This window comes from Malus sylvestris, chromosome 17, assembly GCF_916048215.2.
Source record: "Malus sylvestris chromosome 17, drMalSylv7.2, whole genome shotgun sequence".
Lineage (NCBI taxonomy): Eukaryota > Viridiplantae > Streptophyta > Magnoliopsida > Rosales > Rosaceae > Malus > Malus sylvestris.
In genome coordinates this window covers 2,116,515-2,128,327 of record NC_062276.1, presented here as the reverse complement: position 1 = coordinate 2,128,327, position 11,813 = coordinate 2,116,515, and the positions used below count along the sequence as shown (strand labels likewise).

Sequence of the window (11,813 nt, the reverse complement as noted above, 5' to 3'; positions counted from 1 at the left end):
TTGACATATTTGTTTGAACATATAAATCTTTTCAAATGAAGAGTCACGTTTGGTTTCAACCCAGCACATACCTCCCCAATCATATAGCTAACTGTTGGTTAAAAACACTGAATGCCTTTTCAAGAAAATTTGTTTGACAAATTTAAACACCAACCAAGCATCAGCCTGATATATCAAGCCCAGATATGCCTTCGTTAAAACATATGCAATGGTTTGCATCTTCCCTATCAAGACAAGATTTGTCTGGATCATGAAGCTACCATCTTCCATGTTAAATAATGGGATTCGTAATACTGCATATCAATTTGATTCTCTTAGAGGAATCATTCCATAACAACATCGTTGAGAAACCATTTAACAGGCACAATGGTTGGCGAGATTTAGAATTGGCAAAACCAATCACAATACACAAGAACTGATCGCCATTCTCAGTGTCTAATTTTTAGAGTATTGAACCAACAACAATAACGTTAAATGGCAAAAACATTAAATAAACAATCCCTTAACAAACTGCCCATTTCGTTCTTAATGAAATTCAAGAACAATATCTTCACAGCAATATGCATGCGTTTCAAAGTCTAAATTTTAAATGGCAGTTTCAATAACATATATTCAAATCATTCTTTCCTACTTTCTCAATATAATTATTTCTTAAATCCATATTTTTCTAATTATTACATAAAGAAAATTTCCATCTTTAGATTGTTGGAGCAATATTAGAAAATATAAAAATAACACAAGAATTCCAATGAAGTAATCATAAAGAAGATAACAACATCAATAGTATACAAGATTAATATAAACAACTAGAGATAGAGTTAGAAAAACTGACAAACTTGGATATTGAGGTTTGCATAAATGCAATGTCCTAAAGATAGAATTTCGCCTCTACTCTTGTGCTTGTAGTTCGGTAGACATCCATCTCCCAGGATTCAACAATCTATAATCCGAAGTCAAATCACTTCAATCTTCGGACTCTGACAAACTTTATATATTTCGTACTCTCAAGACACGACTCAGAATTTAACACACGAAGCATGAGAGAAACAAAGTGGGGAAACCCTATTTCTCAAGAGTAAAAATTAACTCAAATTTTCTATATCTTAATGATAATGGTTTCATGAGTTTATGTAGAACCCAAGTACTTCTTGTTAAGGAGATGTAACTTTTCATCTATAAGTATTCATCACTTATCAAGAGAATACACCTAAACAACATAACCTTTCTAAGAAATTGGTGAACACTATTTTTCATTCAATTATTAAAAGAGTATACTGCCGATTTACCCCCTGAACTATCACCCAACTTTCGATTTTCCCCCTGAACTTTTTAATTGGAAAATTAAGGACTTAAACTAATTTTTTTGGCCGATTTGCCCCCTGCTGTCAATTTTTCATTCATTCCATCCAAATTTTTGTTAAATGGAAGCATATGCACAACATGTGTGGGTAGTTCGGTCGTTTCATTCTTTAAAATAATTGAAAACCTTAGATTTCTAAAATATAAACCTATGCAAATATGTGTGATTCTATAGCTTTTGTATCTAAAGATCTAGTGAAATGACACTTTTGTCCACAAATGAGAGTTACGTGGTTTGCATATGATAAGAGTTAACGTTAATTTGGATGAAATCTATGAAAAACTAACTGTAGGGGGGAAATTGGCCAAAAAAAAATAGTTTAAGTCCTTAATTTTCCAATTAAAAAGTTCAGGGGGGAAATTGAAAGTTGGGTGATAGTTCAGGGGGCAAATCGACAGTTTACTCTTATTAAAATTATATATTACAATATTTCATTTTATAATATATAATTTCCCACATTTATAAGTAATAAGGTTATTCCCCGTGTTGCCAATTAGATTTATGGTGGAACATCAAACTTCCTTCAAGTTTTGCGGTCAAATTATATCAAAGTATCGCCACTTAGTATTATTGCTTAGTGATATTCCTCTTTACTTGTAAGTGAGAAGTCTTAGGTTCGATTTTCGCTAAAAGTGAATTTGAACCACATTATTGCTAGCCATTGTGAGGCTTAGCCCAATCCCCCACCCCTTACCGTAGATAAATATTGTTTGTTAAAAAAAATTATATCAAAGTATCAAAATTTCACCAAAATAATTATCAAAACATACGAAAAATAGGGTAAAATATATAATATAAATTTGACTCATCATTGACAATGGGGTTTTTAATTATAGGAGCCAAACACTTGCATAGTGTGTACAATGCATACAAGTTTTTTTAGATGTGACAAATATTATATTACTACAGTTACACAATATATCGCATACACCATCAATAATTTATATCCAGCGTTTGACTTTCCTATCTTAGAAGTGAAATTATAGGAACAAATATCAATTATGCCTACAACAAATATTAATTTGTCCAGTGAAATTATATCTTATGGAGACTGGAGAACAAATATAAAAATATAAAAAAATTGAACAATGGGGATTTTATTATAGAAACCAAACACATACATAGTGTGTACACTGCATACAAGCTTTCTTAGAACTGACAAACATTACATTACTTCAGTTACACAACATATTGCATACACCATCAAGAATTTATATCCAGCGTTTGACTTTCCTATCGAATATTCCTCCGCCATAGGTAGACACAAAAATCTCAAGGAGAAGGGGAAAATGCATCCAAACAAATAAAATGACGGGAACACTGGCAAGGAAAATTATTGGAGTACTAATCGATGATTTGTCACGAAGCATGATGAATATGGCAGAAGAGAAGGCAACCATCATGGTTGCAACGGAGATGAAGAGTGTGGAAAGTCCTATTATCATCTTTGTGGGTAAGGATTTGAGAAAATCATCTTCAGCATAACGCGATGTAAGGATGCTCAGAAACATCAACGCTGAAGTTACAGAAGAAAAGAGCGAAATTGCATCTGAAACTACAAAAACCATAAATAACTTTTCATTTAAGAATATGGGAAACCCTGTTTCTTGATTGTTGCCACCCGGAACTGTGAATGCTGCAGCAAACATGATTGTAATAATGAGGGCACTGACAATGATATAAGAACTTGCTGTGTCTTTCATCCACTTTTCTCCTTTCTCATGCAATTCCTTGTGGTCCTCGGTAAAGAATCTAACGGCATTCAAACCATATTCTGTAAAAGGTGGGGCTCCCGGGGCTGTAACCATGCTCTGTACCTCCTGCATTTCATTGAACAAAAACTAATACATCGTAGTGATATGAGGTGATCACATTCTTTCAATAATTTTAAAGGAAAAAAAAATGAAGGATATATGTGCATCTTATTGAAATTTGGCCATTATAAGCAACTGTTTTGTAAACTATTCATTTCATGTTTAGCTTTTATTCTTTTTTGGAAATTTTATTTGAACTCATATATTATCTCTTTAGACTTAAACTTTAAAGGTGATTTTTTTTTTTTACCTTATTGCATAATTATCATTAAGTACAAGATGAAATTAACAATACAACTAAAACCATATAACGATCTCATAAATAAAAAAAATAGAAATTAGGTTCACATTCTTCATTTTTGCTATTTCATCGATTAAAAATATTTTTTTCTTCCAATTTTTTATGACCCTTTGGCTTTTATATCCACATCATTTTTAATTAAATATTTACATATTAGCATATTTAAATTTTACAATTAAAAATTATTTAATCATTTTCAAATACATTTATTTAGTGTTAGAAAGGTTTGATTTGGTATATTTATATTTTTTTGTTAAATTTTGTATCATATATTTTTCTTTTTAATTTGAACCTATTTCTTTATTTGCAACCATTTTTAAAATACCATATTTTTTTTTAGTTTTAATTTGTACCCCGTACATTTAATTTCTTTTTGTACCAATATTTTTAAACTCTTGATTGTACTAATTTTTTTTAGTCTTTTATTTAAACCCATTCATATATTTATAATGCACCAATTCTTTCATAAAAAAAGGTATCACTGTACTATACGTAAAATGTATCAATGTTTAACACGTAACCATATTTAAAATTAATTTTTTTCCTGAGAATTCACACAATTCAAATTTGAGGAAAAAAAATTATAAATTCTTATTTGGTGTTGACCTTTCCAAGTTGTCCTAGCATCCCGGGTTCAAAACTTCCCCCTTCGCTAAATTATTATAATAGTTTCAAACCTCTCCCCCTCTCTCCAAAATAATAATAATAATAATAATAAATTTAAAAATAAAACTTCCATGATTTTACAAAGAATTATTAATTTTCATAATTAAATTTCTTAATTAACACTAATATTCAGTATTTTGTTCTTCGATCAAATTATTTATTAATAAAGTTTCAATCTAAAATTCTGGGTAACGAGGGACATGAACCAGAGTTTCCATTTGAATTTCGTGAGGTTGAGTACCTTGGATTGATTTTGAGAGGCCATAGATATAAATAAGCCTACAAAAATAATATAAAATAATTCTAACCTTGTACCATTGCCTTTCTCTCTGCATTTGCAAGGCTGCACCCGGAATACAATCAAGCTTTTCCTTTGCCAATGGAGATAACTTCCCAGCATGATATAGCATTTTTTCCACCCGACTATTATTCATAGTCGCAAGGTAATTTCTTTCACCAGCCCCGTATATAAGGCTATAAACTTTTTCTTGACGGCATTCAACAGCGTAATGAAATATGGACTCCTCAAATGTGGGCTCTTGATTTATGGACGTTCTTGATATGGACCTTGGAAATGTGAACTTTTCGTCTGGTCCTTTCCTTGGTCTTTTTCTGACCAATAACTCTGGTTTGGCGTTGCATAAAGAAATAACTATCTCAACAATCCCATTTTGAACAGCATTGAATACTGTTTCATATAGTTTATATCTCTTCATTTCTTCATTATTTAAATGTTTTATCTCCTCACAAGTGCCCTTCAAAATTTCAAGTGACCGAACATGATGCAATTTCAGATCACGAATGCGGTTGATTCCTACATTGACATTCAAAACAATAGTACAACTCACAACCATATTTTTACGAGTCCATTAATAAATAAATTGATAATTTAAACAAATGAAAACTGAGAGTTGATTTTCACACAATTTTAAGTTTCTTACATAATCCTCTAAATTTGGGGAAATTTTATTTTGTGCCCGGAATATGGACGGTACACCAAGCGTTATTATATAAGTGAAGAGAAGTTTTATTTTTCAAGTTAGTTAATTTTTTAACACAAGTATCTCACCACTTATATAATGACACGTCACCGTATTTCAAGCACATTGAAAAATTTCTTCTAAACTTGATAAATCAGACAAAATCAACATGCATAATTTCAACGGAGGTGTGAGAGAAGTTACTTGTGTGTTTACCAGTTTCTATAAAAATAAAAAAACTTAATGCCCACATACCCAAAGACTCTGAAAGCCTCGATGGAAGTCCTTGTAATAAACCGAAGACTGCGAAAAAAAATTTAAAATTAAATTTTGCTGCCAAAATTCTTCATATGCTGATTTGGTCATATATGGCATAAGCAAAGAAAAATAAAATAAAATTCTTATTTATTGTAGGGAAATTTTATATGAAACCCTACAGCACCATATGATTTGGAAGCTTGCAGCAGCCTGCCTATGCCCATTCCAACTGCAATTTCCAAATCCAATTGGGTTCTGTATTTCTAATCCAGTCCGTATAAATCCTCGAAGGTTTTGATCCCAATAATAAATTTGGTCCCAAATTCAAATGAATGAATCTTCATATAAATTTGACTCCAATAAATCAATAAAAAAGAAGTGATTTTCACACACCCTTTATAGTTTGCATTCCCTACTTCATGGTCATCAAATTGAATAAATTCAACAAAATCAACGACCATGATTAAATAAGGGAACGTAAGATGTTTAAAAGAGTGTGAAAATCACTTACCTATAAAAATGAAACAAATGGACTTGATTTTGCTGACAAGTCCTTCAAGGTTGACAGAGGGAGAGAGTATACGGCGACTGACTTTGGATGAATAATTGGAGAAAAATACGAAAAATTAACAGAACTTATGAAAAGGACTTTAACATATCAAATCTTAGTTTGAGTTCTGAGATGTAACATACATGTGCTATTCCTTTGATCATCTTGTTCATTTTCTTGATTTTGAACATTTATCCGAGCATCACTGACGGAAGGAGCATGCTCTACGACTTTGGATGAATAATTGGAGAAAAATACGAAAAATTAACAGAACTTATGAAAAGGACTTTAACATATCAAATCTTAGTTTGAGTTCTGAGATGTAACATACCTGTGCTATTCCTTTGATCATCTTGTTCATTTTCTTGATTTTGAACATTTATCCGAGCATCACTGACGGAAGGAGCATGCTCTACGACTTTGGATGAATAATTGGAGAAAAATACGAAAAATTAACATAACTTATGAAAAGGACTTTAACATATCAAATCTTAGTTTGAGTTCTGAGATGTAACATACATGTGCTATTCCTTTGATCACCTTGTTCATTTTCTTGATTTTGAACATTTATCCGAGCATCACTGACGGAATGAGCATGCTCTACGTGTATATCTACCAAGAAATACGACTTCCTCATTCAAAATACTCCTTGTACATAATATCTTTGACATTAGACCAATTTTCTTTTACTACAGATTTTGTGAATGTAAACACGACATTATGATAGTATCCATTTATAGTACGATTATGTGGAAGGTGACATTTATACATGCCACATATAATGTTGACAAATTTGATGGTAATAAAAGAAAAGGGAAAATATTACTAACATTTATAAATCCACCGTTGCCAGAATTTGAGCGACGTCCCACTCGGAAATGCAGAGGGCAGAAGAGCAAATTCATATATAGGGTAACTTTCAAAGCCTTTAGCATATCCCAAGCCCGGGCAACGGTCAAGTAACTCCGATACAATATCTGTATGTATGCACATTTAGACTATATATATGTGTATGAGGCTCTTTAAAGGCTCTTTAAGGAGAGGAATCTCCATTTTAACTGAAAAATAAGGATGATGCGACAGCCGTCCGATCTCTTGTAATGAGATCGTGGGGTTGCAACTAAACACAACTTATTACATTTCTTTTCTCTTTTTCTCCGTTGCTCCGAATCGAACCCAAATCTTTTCCCCCTGATCATTTTGGGCAACCTGCAGAACGGATTTAAGGATTTTGGAGTTTTTTTTCCTTTCAATTTCTAATTTCTAGAGATTGGTTTCAACGATTTGCTTTTTTTTTTTTTTTTTCAAATATTAAAGATTAAAACCTATTGAGTTCTGACTCAAATTTTTCAGTGGTTAGAAATTGAAGATGAAAAAAGAGGAACAGATTCACAACCCAAGTTCAGATCTACAATTAAATCGAATTAGAAGTTATTACCACGCCTTCTCCATTAACCTGCAACCCAGAATCAGAACTTGAAAAATAAATTCCCACTCTCCAGAACGTTCAAAATGGTAAATGGAGGAAACATGAAATGTAATAAATGCATCTTTAATGTCCAGCCGCACGATCTCACTACAAGAAATCAGACGGCTCGCCGCATCATCTCTATTTTTCAGCTAAAATGGGGATCCCGCTTGATAAAAGGCACATATATATGTATATATACTATATATAGTGCAGAAAATTTGATTCGGTTAAGAGTAGTTTCGTTACCAAATTGTTTGGCCTGAAGACAATAGCAAACAAGTTGAGAGCCGCAAGGGCCGTTTTCTGGCTTTAGATCTTCGAGGCGAGTTAGAGGGTAGAGGTACCGAACTATATCCCATCGGTCATTCTTAGCAGCACTGAGAATCGGAGTCATTTGGTCGCCATCGGCAATACGGAGTAGTTTGTTGTTCTTCGCAACCAAGCATTCAACGATCTTGATGTTTTTTGCAGCAGCAATAGTAAGAGCCGTCTGACCACTATTATTTGTGGTCTCCAATTGCTCTTCCGTCATCAACTGCACCAGCTCTTCCACTATATCCCATCGGTCATGCTCAGCGGCAATGACAATCGGAGTCCTTCCGCGGCCATGTGCAATACCGAGTAGTTTCTTGTTCTTTGCAACCAAGCATTTAACGATCTTGAGGTCTTTTGCAGCAGCAATAGTAAGAGCCGTCGCACCATCATCATTTTTGGTCTCCAATTGCTCTTCCGTCATCAACTGCACCAGCTCTTCCACTATATCACATTGGTCATGCTCAGCGGCAATGTCAATCGGAGTGCTTCCCCTGCCATCGGCAATACCGAGTAGTTTCTTGTTCTTTGCAACCAAGCATTTAACGATCTTGAGGTTTTTTGCAACAGCAATAGTAAGAGCCGTCTCACCATCATCATCTTCGGTCTCCAATTGCTCTTCCGTCATCAACTGCACCAGCTCTTCCACTATATCCCATCGGTCATGCTTAGCGGCAATGACAATCGGAGTGCTTCCGCTGCCATTGGCAATACCGAGTAGTTTCTTGTTCTTTGCAACCAAGCATTTAACGATCTTGAGGTTTTTTGCAGCAGCAATAGTAAGAGCCGTCTGACCATCACCATTTTTGGTCTCCAATTGCTCTTCCGTCATCAACTGCACCAGCTCTTCCACAATTTGCTCGTGCTCTTTGTATATTGCATTGTGAAGAGCTGTGTCCCCATCTGAATCCGTTGCTGTTATTGCACTGGGGTGTAGGGTGAGAAACTCCTTCGCCTTACACCAATCACCCCGCCTTACATATCGGAACCAAGGTCTATAATCAACTGTCAAGGGTACGTATGTAATTAAATATGGCATTTTATACAAGGGATATATTAACTACTTTCTGATGAGATATCCCTCCTTGTTTGGTGGAGGAGAAATGACAGAAAGAAAAGAAAAGAAAAAAATAGTGAAGACTGAATAAAGTAAGAGGAATGCTAGATAGCTTCCTCATTCCCCTTTACCTATTCACTTTTTTCACTCATCAATTGATATGTGTGTTCTACTACCAAATTAAACTCATAACTCATTGGTAAAAATTTAGTTTAATTTGTTGGTAGAATACACTTGTCAAGTCTCAAATTATGAGTAAAAAAGATAAATATGAAAGGTACATCATTTTTAAAAAGTAAAATAAAAACTGAGATGGTTAATTATTGGTTTTGCGATGGGACGTGAAGCAAGGAAACCTATTGTTTTCTTGGTTTCTTAGTTCCTATAAAAGCCATACCCTCATACGTTTCTATCATCCATACATAACTCAAATACAGAGTTTTGGATAGAAACAAAACCTCTGGAGTAACATTTGTTGTGGGAATATATTTTGGAATAATGCTAGGAAAACCAAATCTATAGACTAAATTTTGAAAATTAAAGAACATGAAAGTTGATGATTGGTTGCATATCATTTAGTTTGCACATTATTTAGTTTGCAAATTTAGTTTTCAAATTTAGTCCCCTAACATTACCCTATGTATTGTATGAGTCCAAATTTTCTGCACTCAAAATTCTCTATGGCTTATCTAATTGAGTGACATGTCTTTTAACTTAATTTCAAGTATCACTGCTGGCGAGCATATCCAAAACGTTTGAAGTGAAACTTGGAACAGCAAAATCGGTTTTCTCAATCATACCTCATCCCACCTACGTTTGAAGAGAGGGGGAGGTGTGGCATGCATTAATTTGAAAGCAGAAGCTCAAAAGGGTGCACCGCTGGTTTTGTTCTCTTTTTTTTTTTTTTTTCTTTAAATTTTAGGTATTAATATTTAACACTGTTAAGTTGTGATTAAGTGATAAAATGTAAAAGAACAGGTGCCAAGAAATTGAAAAAGGAACAGAGAGGCCACATGGGTTTCTTGTGCAGAAAATTTAGAACTCATTTTGTATTCCATTATTTTTACGGTGGAAGATGTTAGGTCCAAGGACGGTCAATTTGTTTGTTGACTCTCATTATTCGTTATCTTTCCCGAACCTTTCCTTCTTCAATTCTCCTGAAGTAACTTCAAATAAATTACTTCAAGTACATAGAATGTTAAGACTTTAATCTAATTTCTATTTATACACAACAATCTCTTCACACCCAACTTTTATCCCTCAACACCCAACAATCTCCAATCCTTAATTTGATATCAAGGTTTAGAGATTAAAACCTTATTGTGAAACACTGGATTATAGGGGAAAAAAATTAAAATTAAAATTTTAAACAGAAAGATAAAAAAAACAATACACAAGATATTGATAAACAGTCGAATCTCGTTCTCTTGGTCACCTGATGGTCAATGGTTCATGCTCACCAATCCTTGAGTTTGATATCAAGGTTTGATATAAAACCTTGAAAGCACATCCATTTATTATCCATGGTTTCACCCTTGATATTAAATTCAAGAGTGACTGACCATGTATTCCTTACACAAAAGGGAACCAAGAGAACCTTTCATATATATTTAATACTTTGATTTTCATGATAGATACCTGGGTTTTCTATTGGCTTGATCTCTGCTGCCATGCTCATTTCTATTGGGTTGATCTCTGGGTTGATCTCTGCTGCCATGCTCATTCATGAGTGACTGACCATGTATTCCTTACACAAAAGGACTGACCATGTATTCCTTATACAAAAGGAAACCAAGAGAACCTTTCATATATATTTAATACTTTGATTTTCATGATAGATACCTGGTTTTTCTATTGGCTTGATCTCTTCTGCCATGCTCAATCTGTTAATTTATCCAAAGAGATTTTATTATTGGTAGATCATGATCATGTGTTTATACATGGAAACAAAGAAAGAAATAGTGAACCAAAGTATAAGTAATTAACAACTCACAACTTGAATTGAAACGGGGAAGCCTTCTGATAAAACTTCAGCTTGAATTGGGGTTCTATAGCACTGGTGCTGCTAAGTTCCTATTGCTTTCTTGCTTTCTTGGTTCCTATAAAAGCCATACCTTCATAGGTTACTATCACCCGAACAGAAATCAAATACAGAGTTTGGGTAGCAAGAAAACCTCTGGAGTAACATTTGTTGTGAGGATATATTTTGTACGGAGTCTCAAAACCAAATACTGAAGAAAAAGAAATAAATTAAGCATTCCCCTAATCCCCATGCACCCCAACACTACCTCGCCGGCGGACTCCCTCTTTTCCTCACCTATCACCGCCGGCTAGCATATCCAAAACGCTTGAAGTGAATCTTGGAACAGCAAAATGGGTTTTCTCAATCACACCTTCTCAAGTGGGGGAATTAATAATGGTATGGAAGGAGTTAAGATGTGGACAACGAAGTTTATAGGGAAGAAAAATTAAAATTAAAATTTTAAATAGAAAGATGAAAGAAAATAATGCACAAGATAGAGACAAAAATGTTGAGTTTTGTCTCTTGATCACCTGATGATCAAGGGTTCATGGTCACCAACCCATGAATTTGATGTCAGGTTTGAAATTGAAACCTTGAAAGCACGTCTACTTATTCTCCACGATTCTACCCTTAATGTTAAATTCAGGAGTGAATGACCATACATTCCTTACACAAAAGGAAATCAAGAGAGCCTTTCATATAAATTTAATACTTTGATGGTAGATACCTGGGTTTATTCGAACGGTCTTTGCTGCCATGCTCAATCTGAAAACTTATCCAAACGAGATTTTAGTATAGGTCGACCGTGATCATGTGTTTATATATGAAAACAAAGAAATGGGGAAGCCTTCAGAGAAAGCTTCAGCTTGAATTGGGGAACCAAAATAACAACTCACAACTCGGTTTCAATCGATTCGGTTTTTTGCCAAAACCGAAAACCGATCCGTCGCAATTTCTCTGAAACTCAACGGAGTTCTGCAGTGGACTTATCCGCCTTCGATCTGTGTCAAAAACTCGCCAT

The 11,813-nt window shown here is 34.0% G+C and overlaps 1 protein-coding gene and 1 long non-coding RNA gene across 21 annotated transcripts in view; one reads left to right on the top strand and one right to left on the bottom strand.

Moving 5' to 3' along the window:
* Positions 1-2,433: 2,433 nt before the first annotated feature.
* Positions 2,434-11,813, bottom strand: part of LOC126610479 (uncharacterized) — a 74,466-nt gene continuing 65,086 nt past the window's right edge. For 2 of the 20 annotated variants that reach the window (XM_050278552.1, XM_050278551.1), the window contains exons 3-13: positions 10,763-10,868; positions 10,612-10,652; positions 10,408-10,476; positions 7,647-8,717; positions 6,760-6,906; positions 6,449-6,541; positions 6,261-6,347; positions 6,073-6,159; positions 5,377-5,424; positions 4,450-4,955; positions 2,434-3,180 (exon numbers count right to left, since the gene is read on the bottom strand). In XM_050278552.1, the coding sequence (XP_050134509.1) occupies positions 2,572-3,180; positions 4,450-4,955; positions 5,377-5,424; positions 6,073-6,159; positions 6,261-6,347; positions 6,449-6,541; positions 6,760-6,906; positions 7,647-8,717; positions 10,408-10,476; positions 10,612-10,645 (2,751 nt within the window). In that variant the 5' untranslated portion in view covers positions 10,646-10,652; positions 10,763-10,868 and the 3' untranslated portion in view covers positions 2,434-2,571. Of the gene's footprint in view, positions 3,181-4,449; positions 4,956-5,376; positions 5,425-6,072; positions 6,160-6,260; positions 6,348-6,448; positions 6,542-6,759; positions 6,907-7,646; positions 8,718-10,407; positions 10,531-10,611; positions 10,653-10,762; positions 11,323-11,519; positions 11,565-11,688; positions 11,794-11,813 lie in introns of all 20 variants that reach the window. The other 18 variants (XM_050278550.1, XM_050278546.1, XM_050278554.1 and 15 more) reach the window with 16 other exon arrangements.
* On the top strand, positions 11,394-11,615 carry LOC126610513 (uncharacterized). The gene is made up of 2 exons (XR_007618556.1): positions 11,394-11,536; positions 11,586-11,615. It is a non-coding gene; the product is annotated as an uncharacterized LOC126610513 (long non-coding RNA).